Source organism: Crotalus tigris, unplaced genomic scaffold (assembly GCF_016545835.1).
Source record: "Crotalus tigris isolate CLP2741 ecotype Arizona unplaced genomic scaffold, ASM1654583v1 scf7180000017950.1190679, whole genome shotgun sequence".
NCBI lineage: Eukaryota > Metazoa > Chordata > Lepidosauria > Squamata > Viperidae > Crotalus > Crotalus tigris.
This window is the reverse complement of record NW_024096740.1, coordinates 709466-735962: the sequence shown is the minus strand read 5'-3', so window position 1 is coordinate 735962 and position 26497 is coordinate 709466. Positions and strand designations below refer to the sequence as shown.

At 44.7% G+C, this 26497-nt stretch overlaps 1 protein-coding gene across 1 annotated transcript; it reads right to left on the bottom strand.

Moving 5' to 3' along the window:
• Nucleotides 1–658: 658 nt before the first annotated feature.
• LOC120308815 (zinc finger and SCAN domain-containing protein 30-like) lies at nt 659–14751 on the bottom strand. Its single transcript, XM_039345332.1, has 7 exons — nt 14506–14751; nt 10038–10818; nt 7051–7162; nt 6701–6783; nt 5101–5227; nt 4821–4955; nt 659–1792 (listed from the first exon to the last, which is right to left on the bottom strand). The coding sequence occupies exons 2-7, from the start codon at nt 10764–10766 to the stop codon at nt 810–812; spliced, it is 2169 nt and encodes a 722-aa protein (XP_039201266.1). The 5' UTR covers nt 10767–10818; nt 14506–14751; the 3' UTR covers nt 659–809.
• Nucleotides 14752–26497: the final 11746 nt, after the last annotated feature.

The window sequence follows — 26497 nt, the reverse complement described above, 5'->3', positions numbered from 1 at the left end:
TTCTGCCAGGCAAGTTCTGTGCCGATCTGAAAATTTATAACGTGAAGCTTTTTGTTTTCCGTCTGGACCGCCTGTAGGAACTTGTCCCAACCCTGACAGGCATTGGAGGAGAAAGCCTCTGGTAAAATACAGTAGCAGCCAAAATTGTGGGAACCTTTTGGGAAAAGTGTATTTTTGAGGTTTGATGGCTAATAACACCACTTTTTTGGGGGGGAGTAATACTCTAAAATTATATATCAATGGAAAGATAATTTAATCAAGAATGTAATGCAACATAGTTTGTTCAATGATCTGTACTGTATTCTATGAAAAGTTATAGCCAAATAACCAGAAAAAGGAAGCACAACTTGCTTAGGTTGATCTCAGGTAGCTTTCCTTCATCTGGTTGTAGCCAATGAGCACGAGTGTTTAGAGAGCCAATCGGGTGTCATCTTCTTTTGGCAACGAGCCAATCAGATCACAGTAGGATCCAGTTATTGATGTCATGCATTGAAGCTGAGAGGAGGACGTTTGTCAGTGTGTTATGTGATGGCTATCAAGTTGGTTGGGGTTTTTTGTGTGTTCTTTCATTGAGTGAGCTTGTAAAACGTAATAAAATTAAAGCAATGGTGCAAAAGAGTTGACGGGTTGCCCAGAAAGCGATGTAAAATAGTATTATTAAGTGAACGAGGCTACAGTTATAAAGGAATTAGAAGAAAAAATGGTGGAAACTTAACCAAAGGTGGCATTTCTACTGTACACTTTTCCCAAAAGGTGTCCACAATTTTGGCCACTACTGTAGGCTGCAAAAGAATGAAGCCGAAAGTCTGTCATTGGCCTTCAAAGACACTCTGATGTTTGAGCACGGCCGCCTTTGGATCAAAACTCTTCCCGTGTTCGGTGTGGGCATACGACCGCTGGCCTCTGTGGATGCGCTGATGCCTGATCAGTTTATCCCTCCGAGAAAAATTTCTCCCACATTCGGGACACTTGAAGGGTTTTTCTCCCGTGTGGGTTTTTTGATGGCACATTAAGTGGACTCTCTGCCGAAAACATTTCCCGCACTGGGAACATTCGTAGGGTTTCTCTCCCGTGTGGATCCGCTGATGTCTCAGCAGAGGTTCTCGCGAGGTGAAGCCCTTCCCACAGGCCAGACATTCGTGCAGCTTCTCGCCCGTGTGGATCTTCTGGTGTTTTGTCAAGGTTTGTCTGTGTCGAAAGAATTTTCCACACTGGGCGCACTGATACCGCTTCCCTTCCGTCTGAATGCCTTGATCTCTTTTTACCGCCTTCCGGTTATTACCGTCTTTCCCAGCCTTTAAGTGCTGAAGAAGTTCCTCGTCTGGCTGATTTTTCGGGTACCCCATCAAATCATCTCCCGGGATCTCTTTCCTCGCCTCTAAGGCTTCAGCTTCTTGCTCAGCTGAACGGATCTTCTGATGTTTATCCGAGTAACGTGTTTGCTGGGCCTTCTCCTCCAAAGAGGGACACGTGCAGGATTTGCCTTGCATCTCAACAAATCCTGATTTATAGCCACATTTTTGTCCATGCTTGGACAGCAAGACCTTTGCCCCTTCAGTCTGCACAGTGTGATTCTTCTCCACAGCCATGGTAAGATCATCTGAGAGGTCACACCATTCATTCTTCCCCTTTGTTGACGTCTTATCCAGCGGGAATTCCCACCTCAGCCCATGAACATTAGAGGAGGCAGGAAAGGTCCACTGGGAATTGTCTGCTAAAGTCCTCGGTGTTTCTTCCAGCACCGTCTCCCCCCGCTGAGAATTTTCCATCTTGATCCAACTTCTCCGGTCACCTGAAGAAAGAAGAAAGAGGACTATCTAAAGCAGTGTTTCTCAACCTTGACAATTTTAAGGCATGTGGACTTCAACTCCCAGAATTCCACAGCCAGCAATGCTGGCTGTGGAATTCTGGAAGTTGAAGTCCACATGCCTTAAAATTGTCAAGATTGAGAAACACTGATCTAAAGAGATCCTCAATCATCCAGGTCAGTAGTGGCGAACCTATGGCACGGGTGCCAGAGGCGGCACTCAGAGCCCTCTCTGTGGGCACACGTGCCGTTGCCCCAGCCTCGCCTCCCCCTGCGACCCCCTCCTCTCCAGCAGCCCCCCTGAAGGAGAGTCGCCCCTGAGTGTGGCCCACACGGAGCAGCGCAGCCAAGGACGTGGCAGCCAGGAAGCGTAGACAAGACTCTGCCCTCATGCCCCATCGCGCACAGTTGATGCTGCAGGGCGCGGGCAGAGGGCGTGACCGCCATAGCGCTGCTGGGCTGCCTGGGCGATCTGCGGCGGGCCCTGGAGGCAGGGAGTGGCCCTGTGGGCAGGCAGGGCGGAGGATAGGGGGGTGGAGCGGGGGCGGGGCCAGTTTTTGGGCACTCGGTCTCTAAAAGGTTCGCCATCACTGATCCAGGTCATGGTTGTCCCAAAGATGTTTTTCAAAAGGTAACTCGACTTTCTGGGTTTTATTTTTCTTTGTAAACTATTTATTTATTTATTTAATTAATTAATTTTATTTATATGCCGCCCAATCCCAAAGGACTCAGGGTAGCGTACAAAATTAAAACAATCATCTAACAATAAAACAATAAAATAATACAATCATACCGCGAGTCCGATCATATCCCGCCCCCCCCCCGGGGACATCAGCCCCAGGCCTGCCGGAACAGGAGAGTTTTAACGGCTTTCATAAAGGCCGGCAGGGTGGGAGTAGTTCGAACCTCGGGGGGAAGTTGATTCCACCAGGTCGGAGCCTCCACAGAAAAGGCCCTTCCCCGAGGGCCCGCCAGCCGACATTGTCTGGCCGACGGGACCTGAAGGAGGCCCAATCTATGGGACCTCACCGGTCTCTGGGAGCTGTGCGGCAGAATGCGGTCCCGTAAGTAACCTGGCCCTATGCCATGAAGGGCTTTAAAGGTGATAACCAACACCTTGAATTGCGTCCGGAGACCCACAGGAAGCCAGTGCAGCTCGCGGAGGATAGGTGACACGTGGGCGTACCTTGGCGCGCCCACAATCACTCTTGCGGCTGCATTCTGAACCAACTGCAGCCTCCGAACGCTCTTCAAGGGTAGCCCCATGTAGAGCGCATTACAGTAATCCAGTCTTGAGGTGACAAGGGCATGAGTGACTGTGAGTAAAACCTCTCGGTCCAAATAAGGCCGCAACTGGTGCACCATGCGAACCTGGGCAAAGGTCCCTCTCACAGTTACCGTTTTTGAGCCAGGTCTCGCCTAATCTGTACTTATACCTTTGGTTTTTCCTGCCTAAATATAAAACTTTGCTTTTTTCCACATTACGATTCGTTTTGTTGGGAAAGACCCATAGTTCAAGTCTGTCAAGATCTTTTTGGATCCTGAGTTTATCTTCTGGGGTGTTGGCTATTCCTGCCAGTTTAGTATCACCTGCAAATTTGATGACCTCATCCAAGTCATTGATGAAGATATTAAAGAGATACTGGGCCGAAGACGGAGCCTTGTGTTACCCCACTGCGTACTTCTCTCCATGTGGATGTAGTACCACTGAGGACTACTCGCTGAGTACGGTTTGACAGCCAGCTACAAATCCATCTGGTGATAGCCCTCAAGTAGCAACCACAATGGATCCTGCCTATCAGTTGCAGGTCAGGATGATTGTTAAGCAAAATGGGGGGGGGGGACATGATAGCAGTGTTCTAATATCTCAGGGGCTGCCCCAGAGAAGAGGAAGTCAAGCTATTCTCCAAAGCGCCTGAAGGCAGGACAAGAAGCAACGGATGGAAACTAATCAAGGAGAGAAGGAACCTAGAACTAAGGAGAAACCTCCTGACAGTTAGAACAATTAACCAGTGGAACAACCTGCCTCCAGAAGCGGTGAATGCTCCAACACTGGAAGTTTTTAAGAAGAGACTGGACAGCCATTTGTCCGAAATGGTATAGGGTTTCCTGCCTGACCAGGGGGTTGGACTAGATGACCTCCAAGGTCCCTTCCAACTTTACTACTATTATTATTATTATATTGTATTATATTGTATTGTATTGTATTGCATTGCATTGCATTCTGCTCTATTCTATTCTAATTCTATTCTAATTCTATTCTATTCTATTCTATTCTATTCTATTCTATTCTATTCTATTCTATTCTATTCTATTCTATTCTATTCCATTCCATTCCATTCCATTCCATTCCATTCCATTCCATTCCATTATTATTCTATTCTATTCTATTATTATTCTATCCCAGGGCTGTCAAACTCAATTTCATTGAGGGCCGCATCAGCATTGCGGTTGCCCTGGGGGTGTGTGGCCAGGGTGGGTGCGGCCTACTGGGTGGGTGTGGGTGGAGTGGGTGTGGCCTACTGGGTGGGCATGGCCAGCTCTACATCATTGGTGTCAAGGACAGGAGTGGGACAGATCTGAGGGTCTCTGGCAGAAAGGGGTGGGACCAGGGCAGAGCCCATCAAGCTGGATATGTGAAGTAGGCGAGGGCCATTTGCTGGCCACTTCTAGGCGATGGTGCATTTCTTCATTCCTCACAAAGGGCGACACCTCCCCAGCATGCACCCAGGGGGCGGGGCCAACACAGCAGGGGCTGGTTCCTCGCTGTTTCCAGACCGCCTTGTGGAGCTAAGACTGAATGTGTTTCAGCATAGATGGCCACCACAAAATTGTACATTGGCTCCCGGCCGGCCTGGGCCAGGGCCAAGGCAGCGGGGGCCGTTCCCTCACTGTTTCCAGGATGGCTTCGTGGGCCACATGAAACCACTTCGCCGGCCGCATCCGGCCCCCGGGCCTTGTGTTTGACATATCTGTTCTAGAGGTTCTCCTCCCTATCCGCTAATTGACTCACATCCTTCCTTTTGCACGTCATCCTCCATTGACACATTCTCTGTGTTTATCTGGGCCGCTGTCCTGGATGTCTCCTCTGGATCGCTTCCTCCACACAAAGAAGTTTCCATTTTGATCCAGTTTCTGTTCTTGACCCCTGAAGGAACAAGAAAGGGGATATTTTGAAGTCTTTGGTTTTGATCACTTTTGACAGTTCCCTCAGCTTTTTTGCACTTGTATCTTCCCTGGTTGCAAGGACGCAGCCACCTGAGCTGACGTTCAGTGCGCGCACAAGCACCTACCCAGACAATCCATGTTGCCGTTTTCCTCCTGCAGGACTTGCCAGAATATAGTCCGTGGTCCTGGCTGGATCAAGTCCTGCTCCATGGTCTGCAGAGGAACACCTGTCTTTTGGAGGCTCACTGACCCCTACAAACAAGGAGATAGCCATCACTTAACCTAACGGCTCTAACAGATGCTGTGTGCTGCAGATAGCTGCCGCTTCCTTTGCTCTCTGTGTCCGTGTGTGCTTCTCACACAGAGACACACGAACACATGTTCAATATCCACTGCAACTCTGAATAAATTCAAGACCACTGGGGTGTTTTTTTTCAGAGCTGAGATCATCCAACAAAGATAGTTTGAACTCAGAACCCTGCAAACAACATTCCACCACCAAATTATTGCATGTTTACAAAGACAGACACCAAAAAATGTGCAGAGGGTCATCAGAGAAAATGCCTTCTCTTTGGTCTAGCACAATTAATGCATTAAAACACGGAAGCCGGCCAAAGTTACACTGCGGTAAGATGAGTGGCCAATAAATTTGATAGATAGATAGATAGATAGATAGATAGATAGATAGACAGACAGACAGACAGATGATAGATAGATAGATAGACAGACAGACAGACAGATAGATGATAGATAGATAGATAGATAGATAGACAGACAGAGACAGACAGACAGACATGATAGGTAGGTAGGTAGATAGATAGATAGATAGATAGATAGATAGATAGATAGATAGATAGATAGATAGATAGATAGCCTTTATTGACATTTTTTCCCCTGTGGGCAGACAGACGATAGATAGATAGATAGATAGATAGATAGATAGATAGATAGATAGATAGACAGACAGATAGACAGACAGATAGACTTTATTGACATTTTTTCCCGTGGGCAGACAGACGATGATAGATAGATAGATAGATAGATAGACAGAGACAGACAGACAGACATGATAGATAGGTAGGTAGGTAGATAGATAGATAGATAGATAGATAGATAGATAGATAGATAGATAGATAGATAGATAGATAGATAGCCTTTATTGACATTTTTTCCCCTGTGGGCAGACAGACGATAGATAGATAGATAGATAGATAGATAGATAGATAGATAGATAGATAGATAAATAGCCTTTATTGACATTTTTTCCCCTGTGGGCAGACAGACAGACAGACAGACAGACAGATGATAGATAGATAGATAGATAGATAGATAGATAGACAGACAGACAGACAGACAGACAGACAGACTTTATTGACATTTTTTCCTGTGGGCAGACAGACAGACAGACAGACAGACATGATACATAGATAGATAGATAGATAGATAGATAGATAGATAGATAGATAGATAGATAGATAGATAGATAGACAGACAGACAGACAGACAGACAGACAGATAGCCTTTATTGACATTTTTTCCCTGTGGGCAGACAGACAGATATGATAGATAGATGGATGGATGGATGGATGGATGGATGGATGGATGGATGGATGGATGGAATGGACGGATGGAGAGAGAAAGATGAGAGAGAAAGAAAGATGAGAGAGAGATGAGAGAGAGAGATGAGAGATGAGAGAGACAGACAGACAGATAAAGATCACCTACTTCATTTTGTTCGGTTTCACTCATTTCTGGTCCTTCCAGAGAAAGCAACGAACTAGCATGACTCGGGCATTTAATTCCACTGTCTGTGAAGGATGGAAGGGAATTTTAGAAAGCAAAATCAGACATTCTATTCATTCCTTGGTTGACTAGACAGGAAACGCTACCACTTGAGCTCTACACAACCTGTACAGCTGTACGTACACAACTAAGAACCGCTGCAACTGGCCCTCTCTATGCCCCCAGCCCCGAGCACTGCTGGCTGAGGAAGTCTGGGAGTTGAAGTCCATCCATCTTCAAGTTGCCACAGTTGAGAAACACTCGTCCAAAGACCTCCGCGTAGTGATCTTTACCTAGCAAACTGGTCTCCCCACTGCTGTTCAGCTCGTCTTCTTTGTAGATCTGCCCGTCTCCAGGGTCCAAATCCTCTTCCTCCTCCACTTCTAGAGAACCTAGGCACACCTCCTGCAGTGATCGGAAAAACAAGGGACGGGGGGGGGAGGACATTAAAAAAAAAAGACAACGGACTTGTCTGCACCGCTGAACCCCAATTTTGTTGGCTCCCAACTTTTAAGCAAATCGCTACTTTATTGAAAACTATCGGGGCCTGTTATAAAAGCCAGGAATGAGCAGGATTTGCGGGGTCCCCTGGCAAATGCGCCCTGCGACTTGGCTTTCAGGGAACGCCTGCTGCTGTTCGTGGAACCCCAAAATTATGTACAGATTTATTTATTTTTTAAAAAAAGGTTTATTTATTTATTTTATATATTTATTTGTGAGACTTATATACCGCTTTAAGTGCAAGCACTCTCTAAGCGGTGTACACCAGTAAGCAATGTGTGTGTGTGTGTATATATATATATTTGTGTACACCGTAAATATATATATATTTACATTGCCCCCAACAATCTGGGTCCTCATTTTACCTACCTCGGAAGGATGGAAGGCTGACTCAACCTTGAGCCGGTGAGATTTGAACCGCTGACCTGCTGAACACAGTCAGCTAAAGTGGCCTGCAGTACTGCCCCCTAACTGCTCGCCACCTTGGCTCCAACTTTCATTGAATTTCACCAGATCTGAGTTGTCCCTGAAATCTGTCAAGGCTTTGGGGAATGGGATGTTCTGAACAAATTAATTTTACAAGAGGTCCCCAGTTAATGACCACTTGTTCAATGCCCCTTTGACGTTATGACGGAGCTGAACGAGTGGAATGCACGACCGGTCCTCAAAGTTACGGCCGTTGCAGCATCCCCACCATCATGTGATTGCCATTGGCAACCTTTGCTGCTGATTTTCCCAGATGCAAAATCAGTGGGGAAGCTGGCAGGGATTCGCACATCGCAGTCGCGAGGTCTCACTTACTGACTACAAGGAATTCGCTTAATGACAGCAATTGGAATTGCCAGAACTGCTGTTGTAAGTCAGCATTGGTCACGTGGTTTTCCGTTTTATGTCTGTGTGGCTTAATTAGGATTTTTATTATACCTTATTCCAGGATCCACTAGCAGTACCTTCACCCACCACGAGAGGACTCCAGACTCTAGAATCCGTGGTCTCTCATAGCATTATTTCCAGTATTCCTTTTTACAAAAATTCTTTTGTGTGTGTGTGTGTGTGTGTGTGTGTGTCTATAAACACACACCTATTGATAAAAGGAGTCCCATGTTCTAAAAATATACTGAATCGTCTTTCTCTTTCATTTTCAATGTCAATCTAGCCATTTCTGCACAATCTAAAAAAAATTTAATTTTCATTTTAATTAAGAATGTCTTTGCTAATCCAGTACTGCTGGGTAGGTCGAATCAATGATATTGCAAAATAAGTTTAGACTGCCATTGTGGAAAAATCCATACTTTTTTATAATGGTCAACATGAGGGGGAAAAAAATCCCAAATTAATTTGATAGTTATTTCCATCTACGGTTGATTTTCAGATTATGGTGATTTCAATGTTTTTCAAAAACTGTATTTTGATGTATTAATTTTTTTAACAAAATCAATGGAATAATTTGGGTATGTCTAATTTCTCAGCTTTGCTGTCATCGTGAACAAATAGTAGTAGTAGTAATAACATTATTAATATTAATATTAATAATGTTGGAAGGGACCTTGGAGGTCATCATGTCCAACCCCCTGCTCAGGCAGGAAACTCTATACCATTTTGGACAAATGGCTGTCCAGTCTCTTCTTAAAAACTTCCAGTGTTGGAGCATTCACAGCTTCTGGAGGCAGGTTGTTCCACTGGTTAATTGTTCTAGCTGTCAGGAAGTTTCTCCTTAGTTCTAGGTTGCTTCTCTCCTTGATCAGTTTCCATCAGTTGCTTCTTGTCCTGCCTTCAGGCGCTTTGGAGAATAGCCTGACTCCTTCTTCTTTGGGGCAGCCCCTGAGATATTGGAACATTGCTATCCTGTCCCCCCTTGTCCTTCTCTTCATTAAACTAGACATACCCAATTTCAGCAACCGTTCCTCATATGTTCTAGCCTCCAGTCCCCTAATCATGCAACATGCAAAAACTTCACAGAAAGAGGGAGGAACCATCATTTGTTTAATGACTGTTCAACGCTATAAGGGCTCTGAAAAAAAGTGACTAATGGCAAATTCTCACATTTATGACCATTGCAGCACCCCCACAGTCATGCGAGGAAACTTCGAGTGCTGGGAACCAGGGATGTGTTCACAATGGTTACAGCAGTGGTTCTCAACCTGTGGGTCGGGACCCCATTTGGGGTCGAACGACCATTTCACGGGGGTCGCCAAACAACGCAGTCCGCCATTTTTTTCCCCTTTTCCTTAGCTGTGCTACTCCCTTTTATTCTATTGGCTTTTGAAAGCCAATAGAATAGACTCTCTTGAATAGAGTCTAATTCTATTGGCTTTCAAAAGCCAATAGGAATTGTCCAGGCTGTCTCTGCCCTGCTGAGCCCGCCAAAAGTCCCATTCTGCAAACGGTGCTGCACCAGTTGGGTAGTCCTCGACTTACAACCGGTTGAGAGTCCTCGACTTACGACCGGTTGGGGGTCGCGGCATTAAAAAGATTGAGAACCACTGGGTTACAGCCTCCTGGGGTCCTTTGGAACCTTCCTAAGGAGCTTCTGACCAGCAAAGTCCACGGGTTCACTTAACAACTGCAAAGTTCCCTTAACAACTGCATGCTTCTCTTAACAACTGTAGTGATTCACTTAACAACCATGAGGGAAAAAAGGCTGTAAAATGGGGAGGGCTCAGTTAACAAGTGCCTTGTTTAGCGACGGAAAATTTGGGCTCAGTTGTGGCCGTAAGTTGAGGACTACCTATAAGTCCAACTCTGCCGTCGTAACACAACTCCCGAAATGAAAACTGACCTGCCATTTCCTTGTTTCGTCCTCCTGCTGGTTCAACAGGAACTCCTCCATCAGTGCCACTGCCTGGGAACAGGTGTCTGGTCCTCCTGCCCGGATCCAGCTCTGGAGATCCAATGGGAGGCTGGCAAGGAACTGCTCCAGGATCAGCAGCTCCAGGATCTGCTCCTTGGTGCGTCTCTCCGGCCTCAACCACTGGTGGCAAAGCTCCTGGAGCTGGCTGTGGATCCTCCGGGGGTCTTCCGTCTCCTGGCAGCAGAACTGTCTGAAGTGTTGCCGTTGCGCCTCCATCTTGATGGCTTCCTCTCTCAAAATGGCGGCCTTCACTTTGGCATAGTCTTCCCCATCTCTGGGTTCCAAGCTTTGGAAAGCCTCCTCAGCTTCTCCGCTCAAAGCGGGGAGAAGACGGGCCGCCCACTCTGCTCGGGGCCAACGGCAGGCTTGGGCCACCTGCTCGAAGGAGGCCAGGAAGGCCTTGGGGTCCTCCCAGGGGGAGGCTTCCGACGGGACGGGATCTATTACCCCTGGTTGACTGGGCTGAAGTGTCCTCAGGAACTCCTGCCACTGGGTTTCCCAGCGCTGTTGCATCGTCTTGCAAGTCTCCCTTTGGCCTTCCTGGGATCCGTCCCCTTGGAAACCATCCGCCATGTATTCCAGCCGAACGGCACAGCTCAAGGTCTCGGCCTCTTCCCGCCGTCCCTGAGGGGACCCGGTGGATCCTTGCCGTTTCATCACTTCCCTGCTTTGCTCAATCCTTGCAAACTGTGATTTAGCCACAGGTTTTCTGGAAAGCAAGATTGAAGGGAAACGGGCTCACTTGGGATCTTCCGAACGGTGCCGCGGATCTAGCCCTACCAGCCCAAAGTTTCCATTGCTAGGCAAAGTGGTTGTTCAATGAGCTTTGCCCCATTTTACGATTTTGAACATGTGACCATGGGGGATGCTGCAACGGTCACTAAACAAACCGTTGTAAGTCGAGGACTGCCTTATTTGCAAACCTGATGGCAGGTTTGTAGGTCGTTGGTTCGTTTAGGGACGGTTCAGAGTTACGTCGGCACTGAAAAGGTGACTTATGACCGCTTTTATACTTACCACCACTGCAGCTTCCCTGTGGTCACATGATCAAAATTCAGACTGACTCACACTTACGACAGTTGCAGCTTCCCGGGGTCATGGGATCCCCTTTTGCGACCTTCCAGCAAGCAAAATCACGGTGGAAGCCAGATTCACTTAACAACTACGTTACTAACTTAACAACTGCAGTGATCCACTTAACGACTTCAAGAAAGGTCGTAAAATGAAGCAAAACTCACGACCGTCTCGTTTAGCAACAGAAATTTTGGGCTCAGTTGAGAACTAACTATAATCAATCAATCACCAGCTTCCAAGCTTCTCGGTAGCAACAAAATGCAGGTTTCTTTCCCCCCCCCCGCCCCCGTTGTCAATTTAGGGCTAACCTTTGCGTGCAGGTAGTCCTTGACTTACAATGGTTTGTTTAGTGACCAAAGTTACAACAGCACTGAAAAATATGACTTACAACTGGGCCTTTATAAGTGTGTTGCAGTGGCCCCACCGTCACATGATGAAAATTCAGGTGGTTGGCAACTGGCATGTACCGTATTTTCCGGCATATAAGACAACTTTCTGAAGTGTTGAAATCGGCACCGAAGTCGGGGGTCGTCTTATACGCCGAGTCGTCTTATACAGCGGAAATTACGGTAGTTTCCAGCGTATAAGATGACTTTCTAGGCATGCAACTCGGCGCCGAAGTCGGGGGTCGTCTTATACGCCGGGGCGCCTTATACGCCGGAAAATACGGTATTTATGTGGGTTGAAGTGTCCCTGGGTGACATGATGGTCATTTGCAGATTTTCTTAGCCCACTTTCAACAAGAGACTCAGTTTGGTCTAGTGCAGGGGTCCCCAATCCCCCCCGTCCGTGGACTGGTACCGGGCCCTGGCACGCCAGCAACTGGTCCACACAAACAAGCAAAGCCCCATTTGCAGGATGCAGGCAACACACAAAACCACACACACTCTGGTCTGTGGAAAAACCTCTCTCCACGGAACCGGTCCCTGGTGCCCAAAAGGTTGGGGACCTCTGGTCTAGTAGTTAAGGCACCAGGCTAGGAAACAGGAGATGGTGAGTTCTAGTCCCGCCTTGGCCATGAAAGCCAGCTGGGTGACTTTGGGCCAGTCAGACTTTCTCTCAGCCCGGCCCACCTCACAGGGTTGGTGTTGTGGGGAAAACAGGAGGAGGAAGATGTGCTGGATATGTTCGCCTCCTTTAGTGATTTGTAAGAATAATAAAGGCAGGATACCCAATAAATAAAACAAGCCACATCAATGGGGCAAAGCCAGGTTCAGTTAATAACCTCAGCAAAAAAGATAGCACAACTGGATGTGACTCATTTAACAATCACCTTGCTTAGTGATGGAAGTTCTGTGGTCGTAAGTTAAAGACAACCTGTACCTTAAAACTATACTGTATATACCGATATTTCTTAACCTCGCAACTTTAAGAGGTGTGGACCTCAACTCCCAGAATTCCCCAGCCAGCACGCTTTTCAAGTCGGTCAGCTTGAGAAACACCGCAGGAATCCAAGCCATGTCAAATCATGGCTTGAGATAAACCACAGTTGGATAATATGTGCAATACTCTAAGCCACAAAGCCAGGTTTATATGCCACGGTGGCCAGAAATACACCACACCAGGGCTAGGCCACCTTGGCTCTTTTATGACTCGTGGACTTCAACTCCCAGAATTCCTGAGCCAGCATGAGGGAACTATGGCCCCCCTCATGACTTGTGGACGTCAACTCCCAGAATTCCTGAGCCAGCCTGGCTCAGCTTGGAAACCTCTCCCTTTCCCCTGAGCATGGCTGGCTCAGGAATTCTGGGAGTTGAAGTCCACGAGTCACGAAAGAGCTAAGGTGGCCTACTCCTGCACCATACCTTCTGCCAAACCTACATACAACCTATTATGGTTTGGAGCTCACTTCAAAGAACTGAGATGCAAACCATGGCTGGCCAAGAGTTTTGCAGCACATTCATCCAAATGGCCTCAGATCCCGACACGGCTTTGCTGGGGCAAATGCAGCAATTGGGAGCCCCAATGCTCTGATCAGCTGAAGAAGCTTCTTGCACGAGAAGTGAAACATCTTCAAGGAAAAACAATAGAATAACAGAGCTGGAAGGGAGCTTGGAGGTCTTCTAGTCTAACCCGCTGCTCAGGCAGGAGACCCTATACCATGTCAGACAAATTGTTGTCCAATTTCTTCTTAAAATCCTCCAGTGTTGGAGCACCCACAACTTCTAGAGGCAAGGCCTTCCACTGGTTAATTGTACTCACTGTCAGGAAATTTCTCCTGCTTCTCTCCTTGATTAGAATAGAATAGAGTTGTAAGGGACCTTGGAGATCTTCTAGTCCAGCCCCCTGGTCAAGCAGGAGAAACTATACCATCTCAGACAAGTGCTTGTCCAGTCTCTTCTTAAAAACCTCCAGTGATGGAGCGCCCACGATTTCTGGAGGCAAAGCTGTTCCACTGGTTGATTGTCTTCACTGTTAGGCAGTTTAGTTTCCATCCATTGTTTCTTGTCCTGTTTTCTGGTGCTTTGGAGAATAGTTTCACCCTCTTCTTCTTTGTGGCAGCCCCTGAGATATTGGAACACTGCTATCATGTCCCCCTTTGTCCTTCTCTTCATTAGACTAGAGATGCCCAATTCCAGCAGCCGTTCCTTATATGTTGTAGCCTCCAGTCCCCTAATCATCTTTCTTGTTCTTCTCTGCATTCTTTCTAGAGTCTCAACATCTTTTTTACATCGTGGCAACTAAAATTGGATGCAATATTCCAAGTATGGCCTTACCAAGGCCTTATAAAGCGGTATTAACACTTCATATCATCTTGATTCTATCCCTTAATGCAGCCTAGGACTGCCCTGGCTTTTTTTAGGCAGCTGCAGCACACTGCTGGCTGACGTTTCAGTGACTGTCCCCTTAAATCTGAGTTGAACTGGACTAAATCCAGTTGCCTTTTGAAAAAGCAACTTGACCTGGATGCCTGAGAATCTCCATAGACAAGCAGCAACAGGGGAATGAAGATGCTTCCTGTTAGGAAGGAGAATTAACCAGTGGAACAGCTTGCCACCAGAAGTTATAGGAGGTGCTTCATCACTGGAGGTTTTTAAGAAGAGACTGGACAGTCACTTGTCTGGAATAATAGTGCAGGTTCTCCAGCTTGAGCAGGGGGCTGGACTAGAAGACCTCCAAGGCCCCAGTCCTGCTCTCTTCGTTTCTGTTCTAAAGTTTGGCAGCCACGGGGCGCTGCAACTGCCCCGGCCGGGCTCCGCTGTGCGCCGCTCCCGGCCGCCGCAGGACCCCAGCGAGGCGGACCGGCGGCGTGACAGCCCGGCTCAGCCACCTGCGGCTTCGACCGGCCCCGGGCGCGCCCCAGGGAGCCCAACAAGCGTACCGGAAGCGTCGGGAGGCCGGGGCGAGCGGGCCCGGCGGCGCCTCCCCGGCTGCTGCGCACCGTCTGCCGGGGAAGGTCCGGACGGGGCGCGCGCGCGCGCGCGGCGGCCGGGTTGCTGCTGCTGCTGCTGCGAGCGGGGCGACGGGACGGAACTAGTCCCGCTCTTCGGCGCGCACAGGCCCGGCGGCTCCGCTCCCTTCGCCCTTCGCCCGCGGCCCCTCGGCGCTTCAATGGCGGCGGCGGCGGCGGCAGCAGCGCGGAGAGGCTACGCGGCCGCCCTCTCCTGGCCGGCGGGACGGAGCGGAGGAGGAGGAGGAGGAGGAGGGAGCAGGAGGTTGGCCGAGGTGAGCCGCTCCGCTGGGCTCCCCACGGCTTCTGAGGGGCTTCGTGGAGGTCGGATCTGGAGGCCACCGGAACCGACCCTCCTGTGCCGATCTGAGGGCAGACTTACGCCTTGAGCCTTCCAGCCAGTGCATGCTTGTGCTTCCTTCCTTCTCTCCTTTTCCTCCTTTCCTCTCTCCTTTTCTTTCTTTCCTTCTTTCTCTCCTTCTTTCCTCTTCCTCCTTTCCTCTCTCCTTTTCGTTCCTTCCTTCCTTCTTTCCTCTTCCTCCTTTCCTCTCTCCTTTTCTTTCCTTCCTTCCTTCCTTCCTTCCTTCTTTCTCTCCTCTTCCTCATTTCCTCTCCTTTTCCTTCCTTCCTTCCTTCCTTCCTTCCTTCCTTCCTTCTTTCTCTCCTCTTCCTCCTTTCCTCTCTCCTTTTCCTTCCTTTGTTTCTTCTCTCCTTTTCCTCCCTTCCTCTCTCCTTTTCCTTCCTTCTTTCCTTCTCTCCTTTCTCTCCTCTTCCTCCTTTCCTCTCTCCTTTTCCTTCCTTCCTTCCTTCCTTCCTTCTTTCTCTCCTCTTCCTCCTTTCCTCTCTCCTTTTCCTTCCTTCCTTCTCTCCTCTTCCTCCATTCCTCTCTCCTTTTCCTCCCTGCCTTCTTTCCTCTTCCTCCTTTCTCCTTTTTGTTCCTTCCTTCCTTCTCTCCTCTTCCTCCTTTCCTCTCTCCTTTTCCTTCCTTTGTTTCTTCTCTCCTTTTCCTCCCTTCCTCTCTCCTTTTCCTTTCTTCCTTCCTTCTCTCCTTTCTCTCCTCTTCCTCCTTTCCTCTCTCCTTTTCCTTCCTTCTTTCCTCCCTGCCTTCTTTCCTCTTCCTCCTTTCTCCTTTTCGTTCCTTCCGCTCCTCTTCCTCCTTTCCTTCCTTCCTTCCTTCCTTCATTCATTCTTTCTCTCCTCTTCCTCCTTTCCTCTCTCCTTTTCCTTCCTTCCTTCTCTCCTCTTCCTCCTTTCCTCTCTCCTTTTCCTTCCTTCCTTCCTCCCTCCCTCCTTCCTTCCTTCCTTCCTTCCTTCTTTCTTTCCTTCCTTCCTTCCTCCGTCCCTCCTTCTCTTAGGGGAGATACGATAGCAGTATTTCAGTTTGTGAGGGGCAGCCACAGGGCAGAAGGGGTCAGGTTCTTCACCAGAGCACCAGAGGGAAGGACGAGAAACAATGGTTGGAAACTGATCAAGGAGAGAAGCAACCTGGAATTAAGGAGAAACTTCCTGACAGTGGAACAGCTTACCCCCAGAAATCGTGGACGCTCCATCACTGGAGATTTTTAAGAAAAGACTAGACAATCACCTGTCCGAGATGGTGTAGGTTCTCCTGCTTGAGCAGGGGGCTGGACTAGAAGACCTCCAGGGTCCCTTCCAGCTCCTATTCTATTCTATTCTATTCTAGTCTAGTCTATTCTATTCTATTCTATTCTATTCTATTCTATTCTATTCTATTCTATTCTATTCTATTCTATTCTATTCTAAAAGGCTTTGTCCTTTCTCCTTTTCCTTCCTTCCTCCCATCCATCCATCCATCCGTCCATCCGTTTGGAACATGGCTCAAGATCCCAAAACAAACAAACTCAATTGGAATTCCAGCAACAAAGTTTTATTTAAAAAGAAGCATTTGCAAAGGCTTGGTGAGCTGAGACACACGTAGGAGTCCAGCCACACCTTAAAGAGCTGATTGACACATTTTTATATCCTACCCCTGGCGCAGATTCCCCCCCTCCCCTATCACACTCCACGACCCTTCCCTAATCATCCGATAAACTATCCGGTCCACCTAAATCCAGTGTCCCTCCCGTGTTCCAAGAAGCCCCTTTGTGCACATCCTATCTATCACCATCTAATTTTCTATCAACAAAGCTCAATTCTTGTGATAAAATGATTAAAAAATATATCACTTTCTTTTAGATCAGGCAATGTATGAAGAACAGGTCAAGGAGACTATGCTAATTTGGAGTAGAGATTTTGGTTTCAGTATCGACCTGCATATTTGGCAAGACCTGTGAGAAAGAAATAGGAAACTCACTCTAGCTACCTCGTACAAGGAAAACCTCTACAACAGTGGTTCTCAACCTGTGGGTCGGGACCCCATTTGGGGTCGAATGACCATTTCACGGGGGTCGCCAAACAAGGCTGTCCGCCATTTTTTCCCCTTTTCTTTGGCCACGCCCCTGGCACCTGATGATGTATAAGTGATTGGGGGTCACCACAACATGGGGAACTGTATTATGGGGTCGCGGCATTAGAAAGGTTGAGAACCACTGCTCTACAAGATGTTTTATAGATGGCACTTCCCACCCGTAAGGTTAGCCAAAATGGGTCCAAATATCTCACCTTTATGATGGAAATGTAAAACAGCAATAGGATCATATTACCATACGTGGTGGGAATGCCCAAAGTCCTGTGAGTATTGGAATAGGATACGAAGATGGCTGAAAGATATATTAATGTTGGACTTAGAGTTAAAACCTGAACTTTTTCTGTTGGGGATAACTACGGAGAAATACAATAAGAGAACAATCTATTTGCTGTTACATGTTTTGACTGCAGCTAGGCTTGCGTTCGCGCAAAAATGGAAGAGCAAAGAAATTCCCACAGAGGAAGAGACACTATATAAAATGTTATCATGTGCAGAAATGGACAAGCTCACAATGGTATTGAAAGACAAATGTGGATCAGTTTATTTTGAAACCTGGGATAAATTTTACTGCTGGAGGGATTCAAGGAGGACGGTTGGGATTATAGGCTAGCGTTAAGATAGAAATATATGTAATTTTAGAATAAGTATTGTATATAAAATTTAGATGTATATTCAGAGATGAAGAATCGATTGTAAAATGTGGAATAATTTGATAAGAATGTATATACTGGAATGTCACGTTATATCCAATGTTTTTTTAAATTGTATAATAAATAAAATTTTGAAAAAAAAAGCTCAGTTCTTGTAATTAACTCTATATTTGTTTGCGGTTATACCTTTGCTACCTTCAGCTCTAAACCTGATCCTCAGTTTTTGTGTTTCTTCTAGTTGCGGTTTCAGTTATCTAGCAACTTCTGCTTTTCTTATTTGTATATAGTTAACTTGTTTGAGTTTATGACTTTCAGGTGGCTTCTACAGACCTTTAAATTCATTAGAAATTTCTGATTAATAATCTATTCCTTTCACATCTATCTATCTATCTATCTATCTATCTATCTATCTATCTATCTATCTATCCATCCATCCATCTATCTTCTATCATCTATCTATCCAATGCATTATTTATTTATTGGCTCATTCATTCAGAGTTTTGGCCACCCAACTCCAGTGGACTCTGGTCCACACGCAAAACTAAAAAAGGCATAAAACAGTAAAGATATTAAATCGTTATACTTAACTGTAAATTTACTTACAGGTTCATGATAAATGCATTTGTTACTAGCAGTAGTGAGTACAGCTGCTATCAAATAGCATACCTGCAGAACAGCATCGTTTACATACAAAACTGTCAGTTACCTCTCATCTCCAGCCCTAGAAACATTTCAAAAATAGCTTCTCTGCCTAGCAATTTAAGAAAATCTGTAGAAGAAAAGAGAGGCTTCCTCTTTTGTTGAATCCTTCTTAGGTGTGGCACTCACAACCAGACACAATACTTCATGTGTGGTTTGACCAAAATGAAATAAAATGCAACAATTAGAAATTGTGCTTCTGTTGATGGAGCTTACAGTTACATTTTCCTATTGTGTGGCCATCCTACACTGTTGACTTATTTACAATCAATGCTAGTCTGAGATACATTTCCAAAGTAATTTTAGCAAACCAGATATTCCCCATTCGTTTATATGCTCGTTTCTATTTCTTAATTAAAGTTTCTTAGCAAACAGGATGATAATTAACTTAGAAACCAAACTGATAAATGTTACGTTTTGTTCTGTTATTTCCAGCCCGTTCCTTTAACCTACCATGAGTTTTTTGGAAGTTTTATTTGTCTTAAGACATTAGCCTTCCAACTGTTTTATATCATCTGCACATTTGATGATCCTTTCAACCTCTTCTTCATAAAAATCTTAAGTTAAAAAAAATTGAAAATTATAGAGTGCAGGACTGAATCTTTGTTATGTCCCCAAAATGCCATTGAATGAAAAACCATTAATGAGCAGCTAGTACAGTACAGGTTTCAGGTGGAATTGAATTTATTATCTATAAAACCTTATGGGGCATAGGACCAGGTATCTGAAGGACTGTCCTACTGACATTGATTCTATCTGTTCATTAGGTGGGGTAGGAGAGCTTTACTATGGGTCTCATCTGTCAGTGGGATCCAGGAAATGAGCCTTTCCAATAGTTGGGCTGCCTTCTGGAACACCTTACCATCCATGGTTGGGTTACTCCTAATTCTGTTCACCTTTTGAAGACCTAGCTGTTCTCCCAGATATTGGATTTGGGAGACTGAGTCCATCCACACTGTTGGTCCATAGCAGGGGTAAGCAACCTTGGCTCTTTTCTGACTCGTGGACTTCAACTCCCAGAATTCCTGAGCCAGCATGGCTCAGCTTGAAAAGCTCTCCTTTTCCCCTCAGCATGGCTGGCTCAGGAATTCAGGGAGCTGAAGTCCACGAATCAGAAAAGAGCCAAGGTTGCCTACCCCTGGTCAGCAGCCATGGATGGATTGATTGAATTCAAGGGTCTTCAAACTTGGCCCTTTTATGACTTGTGGACTTCAACTCCCAGAATTCCTCAGCCAGGCATTCCTCGCCTGAAGGCAGGACAAGAAGCAACGGATGGAAACTAACCAAAGAGAGAAGCAACCTAGAACTAAGGAGAAATTTCCTGAAAGTTAGAACAATTAATCAGTGGAACCACCTGCCTCCAGAAGCGGTGAATGCTCCAACACTGGAAGTTTTTAAGAAGAGACTGGACAGCCATTTGTCTGAAATGGTATAGGGATTCCTGCCTGAGCAGGGGGTTGGGCTAGATGACCTCCAAGGTCCCTTCCAACTTCTCCTTCTCCTTCTTCTTCTTCTTCTTCTTCTTCTTCTCTTCCTCCTCCTCCTCTTCCTCCTCCTCCTCATTACTATTATTATTATTATTATTATTATCATCTTTCATTCATTAGACATGAACCTCAATCAACCGAACATTCAAATTGGCTGGCGCTGATAGTTGACACGGGTTGCTACCAGCATCCCAGGTGTCAACCAGGTACCTCCTTAAAATATAATATGTTCCAAGTAGCGCAATTTTTTATAACATTGCTGGAGTTGTTGTAGGAAGCTATAGTTTCTTGATGTATTTTGCAAAGTTTTTGGACATAGTTCCCAGTGCCCCCGATGACAATGGATACCACTGTTACACGTTTCATCCATAATCGCGCAGTTTTGATGGCCAGGTTGCGATAATTGGTAATTTTTTCCAGTTCTTTTTCTTCGACTTCTTCGACTCTGGCATCTCCTGGTACAGCAATATCAATCAGCTATACGCTTCGGTACTCTACATCTGCGATATCTGGCATGTTGTGTTCTAAATGGCGATCTGTCTGTATTCAAAAGTCCCACAAAATCTTCACCCTCTCATTCTCAACAACAACAGCAGCAGCAACAACAATTATTCTTATTCTTATTCTGGATCATTGCACAGTCAGCCAGATGTTCAGATTGGATTTGGCATTTTGTCTACCTATTGAGTCCTTACCAAGGACCTGGGATAGGCAGATGTGGATGTTTGATGGTATTACAGATATCGTCGCAGGATGGAGGCGGTTCCTAGTAAGGCCACCTTTTGCAATTGACTGATGGCGAATTTGTCAATGCCAATGGTGTTCAAGTGGTGCTCCAGTTGTTTTGGGATTGCACCCAAGGCGCCTATGACTATTGGTACTACCCTTGCTTGCTTTTGCCACAGTCTTTCTATTTCTATTTGTAGGTCTTTGTATTTTGTTATCTTCTCCAGTTCTTTCTCGTCTATTCTGCTGTCTCCAGGCACTGCCACATCCACTATCCAGACTTTTTTGTCTTTCTTGTCGACAATTGTTAAATCCGGGGTGTTATGTTGCAGGTGCTTGTCTGTTTGAATTCTGAAGTCCCAGAGCAGTTTAACATTATTATTATTATTATTGTCGATCATTGCACAGTCAGCCAGATGTTCAGACTGGATTTGGCATTTTGTCTACTTATCGAGTCCTTTCCCAGGACCTGGGATAGGCAGATGTGGATGTTTGATGGTATTACAGGTATCGTCGCAGGATGGAAGCAGTTCCTAGTAAGGCCACCTTTTGCAATTGACTAATGGCAAATTTGTCAATGCCAATGGTGTTCAAGTAGTGCTCCAGTTGTTTTGGGATTGCACCCAAGGCGCCTATGACTATTGGTACTACCCTTGCTTGCTTTTGCCACAGTCTTTCTATTTCTATTTGTAAGTCTTTGTATTTTGTTATCTTCTCCAGTTCTTTCTCGTCTATTCTGCTGTCTCCAGGCACTGCCACATCCACTATCCAGACTTTTTTGTCTTTCTTGTCGACAATTGTTAAATCCGGGGTGTTATGTTGCAGGTGCTTGCCTGTTTGAATTCTGAAGTCCCAGAGCAGTTTAACATTATTATTATTATATTATGGATCATCGCACAGTCAGCCAGATGTTCAGACTGGATTTGGCATTTTGTCTACCTATCGAGTCCTTACCCAGGACCTGGGATAGGCAGATGTGGATGTTTGATGGTATTACAGATATCGTCGCAGGATGGAAGCAGTTCCTAATAAGGCCGCCTTTTGCAATTGACTAATAGCGAATTTGTCAATGCCAATGGTGTTCAAGTGGTGCTCCAGTTGTTTTGGGATTGCACCCAAGGAGCCTATTACTATTGGTACTACCCTTGCTTGCTTTTGCCACAGTCTTTCTATTTCTATTTGTAGGTCTTTGTATTTTGTTATCTTCTCCAGTTCTTTCTCTTCTATTCTGCTGTCTCCAGGCACTGCCACGTCCACTATCCAGACTTTTTTGTCTTTCTTATCGACAATTGTTAAGTCTGGGGTGTTATGTTGCAGGTGCTTGTCTGTTTGAATTCTGAAGTCCCAGAGCAGTTTAATTTTATCATTTTCTATGACTTTCTCTATTTTATGATCCCACCAGTTTTTGCTTACAGGCAAATGATATTTTTTGCAGATCTTCCAATGCACCATTGTTGCTACTTTGTCATGCCGCTGCTTGTAATCAGTCTGTGCAATCTTCTTGCAACAGCTTACCAAGTGGTCCACTGTTTCTTCAGCTTCTTTGCATAGGCGGCACTTACTGTCTGTTGCTGTCTTCTCAATTTTGACTTTGTATGCATTTGTCCTTAAGGCTTGGTCTTGTGCAGCCAGAATTAGTCCCTCGGTCTCTTTCTTCAATTTTCCTGCTCTTAGCCATTGCCAGGTTTTATTATTATCTGCTTTCCCAGCTATTTTTTTAATGTATTGGCCATGTAGTGCTTTGTCTTCCCATGCCTCTATTCTGTTCTTCATTTGGTCTTTCTTGTAGGCCAGTTTGGTCTCTCCAGTAGTTAGTAAGCCTTCCTGATATACTAATTTCAGTGCATCTTCATCATTGTTCTTCAGATATTCTTCCAAAGCCATTTTTTCTTCTTCAACCATCTGATGTACTTGTAGCATTCCACGCCCACCTATTTGCCTTGGTAGATAAAGTCTATCAATGTCACTGCGTGGATGAAGGGCATGATTCATTGTCATTATTTTTCTGGTCTGCCTATCCATTGCTTTTAGTTCTGCTTGAGTCCAGTCCACTATTCCAGCTGTGTACCTAATGACTGGGATTGCCCAGGTGTTGATTGCCTTTATGGTATTTCCTCCATTGAGTTTGGACTTTAAGATCTTCTTCACTCTCTTGATGTATTCACCTCTAATCTTTTTCTTGACTTCAGTGTGCTTGATGTTGTCAGCTTGAAGGATACCCAAGTATTTGTAGTACTCTTCCTCATCCAGACTCTTAATGTTATTTTCGTGGGGCATCTTGATTCCTTCAGTTTTCACTATTTTTCCTTGTTTGATAGTAAGTGTGGCACATTTGTCCAAGCCAAACTCCATTACAATATCTTGGCTATATATACGGACAGTGTTGAGCAGCGATTCTATTTCAGATGATGTTTTTCCATACAGCTTCAGATCATCCATGTAAAGGAGGTGGGATAGTCTGGCAGATGTTTTTGATGTTTGATAGCCATGTCCTGAGTTATTCAGTATTGTTGACAGAGGAAACAGTGCAATAACAAATAGTAATGGTGATAATGAATCTCCTTGAAATATTCCTCTCTTGATATTAACCTCTCCCAGCCTCTCACCATTGATCTGCAACTGTGTCTTCCATTGTGCCATCGATCTTTGCACAAATTTTCTGATGTTTCTACTGACTCCTGTTATTTCTAGGCACTTGATTATCCAATCATGTGGCAGAGAGTCAAATGCCTTTTTGTAGTCAATCCATGCCACATTCAGGTTGGTCTTCCTTCTCTTGCAGTTTTCCAAGATCATTTTGTCTATTAGGAGTTGATCTTTTGTTCCTCTGCTATTGGGGCGGTTTCCTTTCTGCTCAGGTGGAAAGAGATTGTTTTCAACTAGATGCTGTTGCACTGCATCAGCTACTACACCAGTTAGTAATTTGAAAGTTGTTGGTAAGCAGGTAATTGGCCTGTAGTTACCTGGTGTTGCCCCTTTTGCTGGATTTTTCATTATTAGGTAGGTTTTCCCAGTTGTTAGCCACTTTTCAATTTCTCCTCCTTGTAGTATATTGTTGAACTGTTTGGCAATGAGTGGGTGTATAACAGTTAGATGTTTCAACCAAAACCCATGCAGTTCATCTTCACCTGGTGCTGACCAATTTTTGATTTTCTTTGCTCTTTTTTCTACCATTTTTGTTGTTATTACTAGTTCTTTCATTTCAACTTCTGTTTTATTTGCATCCACCTCTTTTAACCAAGCCGCATCCTTGTTGTATTTCTTTGGGTTATCCCATATCTGCTTCCAGAACTGCACTGTTTCTTCCTTGTCAGGTACTGACTGATTCCTTGCAGTTTCTCCATTGATGGATTGGTAGAAACGTTTCTGATTGGATTGAAATTGGAGGTTCTGCCTATAGTTTGCAATTCGAGCTTCATATCTACTGATTTTCCTGGCTATAGCTGTTATTTGTTGCTTTATTATTTCCAGTGCTTCCTTGATCTTCCTTGTTTCTAAGTGGTATTTCTTGATTAGGTATTCTTTGGTCTTCTTGTTCTTCAGCTTCTTTTCTTTCATCTGTTCTAGCTTGCTTGCATTGATCTTAACTTGCTGATCTTATTTTCTAGTCTAACCTTCCATTTTTCTGGTGCACTGTTTGTTTGTTTTTCTTCTTTGTTGATTTTGCATCCCAGGTATTCAGTTATAACTGCAGCTGTGCTGTACATTAGTTGGTTTGTTTCTTGCAGTGAATTGGTGCTTATACTTGATATTGCAGTATTTGCATCTTTTAATGCTTGTGCTAGCTGTTTCTTTGGAACAAGCTTCAATGCAGGTAGCCTTATTCTGTTGTTTTTGTGCTGTTCTAGATGCTCAGTTATTCTTTGTTTCAATTCTTTTATTTCTTTAGTTAGAGGGTTTTGTTCTTCCTGAGGAAGAGGTGCCTGGTTTCCAAATGAGAACAGTTGTATATCTCTGCTGGATTCTTCACTGCCAACTCCCCCTGGTTTGCCTCTACATTCTGAATTACTTCTGGTAAGGCTTTGATTTCTTTGCCCTGGGTAAACCTTTGCAGTTCGTCCAATTCTGTTTCTGTGAATACTTTATTTCGTGTTATAAATCGGCGTTGATCTGCTAGTCTCTGTTCTGTTATTTCTGATTCTGGATGTTGTTCTTTCCAGAACTGGTGCATTCGTTTTAGATATCCTCTTCTTGTTGGACTTGATCTGTAGTAACAGATCATTATTTCTTTGTTTTCAATCACTGTGTATCTGCGACGGGTAAACATCTTTTCTTCCAGTAGTTCTGCAGCTGCTGGCCCTGGTTGCTCAGCCAACAGTCCTGAGTCCTGTAACCCATTTTTCACCAGATATCCAGGAACTCCGATATCTAGCGCGGACCTTGTTAACCCGGGCGACGTCCGAGCCGGTATGGCATTCTGCAATTTACGTCTCACCATATTTTTTATGGGAGAGACACTCTTTGTCTGACTCCTCTGATGAGACCTGTCCAGTATGGTTGAACCTCTGGCATAGCTCTCATCTCCTCAGAGTACACAAGCCCCACAACCACGTCAAGGTAGTGCCTATTATTATCATTATTATTATTATTATCATCATCATCATCATCATCATCATTATCATCATTTTTCTGAAGCCAGTTGAGCTGGTAGCCACTACTATTGTATCTTAAATCGTCCACAGCAGGAAAAATGCCTCAGCCACATCATGTAACCAAGGCAACACGTATGAGACAGTTGCTCTCCTCTACCTGCTCTGGGCTACAGGTAGTTCTCAATCTATGATCCCAACTGGGATCAGAATTTCCATTTGCACATTTGAAACTTGCCCTCTTTGGAATCATTCTTTCTGCATTTTTTTTATTGAAATGACTAACAAAAATTAAAACACACACACACACAGGGGTACTGAATTGTCCAAAAGGTAGGAAATAAATGCAACCGAAAAACAAAGCTAATACTTAACAGATAAATGGATACCCTTTTAAGGTATACAAACATCTATTTGGGAATATCTAAAAGATAAAATACAGATACAAAAAATTTTAAACACTCATGCTCAATATTTTTAGCCAAAAAGATATTTATATATGCGAAAGTTTTCTTCTTCTTAGGAAAAATGGTGTTAATATAGCTAAGAAATAGTGACAAATTTTGAATAAAGAGATATACAGATCTTCAAAACTCCTTACTGCTGTATTCATTCAGTTGTGGCAATTTCCCACCCTTCTAAATATTCCACCCACCCCCATTTAAAACTTAAACCCTTTGATTTCCAAACTTTTGCGATAACATATCAACAATAACACTTTGCACCAATGTTTAAGTTAGGGAAAATAAAATGTAGACTAAATAGCTGGATTAATTACAGAAAAATGTTGAATTTTTTCCCCCAGTCTAACATTTCCAGGACTGTCTAGAAAACTGATTTTAACAGGCAATGATTTTCTGTAAGAATCAAATTTAAATTCCTGAATTAAAAAGGCGCCAGGAAGAATCCTAAACAAAGGAAAGTGCTTAAGTCCTGCCTCATCTTCCTAAACTTTTTTTTTTTTTTTGAAGCTTTGAAGAAACTCTGCCTGATTGATGTAGGAATGTATACAATACTAACAACGTTCTTTTAATTTCAAATAATTGTAAGTAGACTATCTACACTAGTTTGTCAAATCTGGTATGGAATCTCTGATGATGGGTCTCGAGTTTCAGTTACTTCCAGATGCTTCCACATGTTCACCATGAAGTCTATCCTATTTTCTTAATTATAAATGTCAACCGAGTTTGTTCATGGAGATTCTCAGTCATCCAGGTCATTGTTGTCCCAAAGGTGCTTTTTCAAAAAGCAACTGGACTTTCTTTGTTTTTCCTTGAAGATGTTTCGCTTCTCATCCAAGAAGCTTCCTCAGTTCTGACCGAATGGTGGAGAACGGAAGGATTT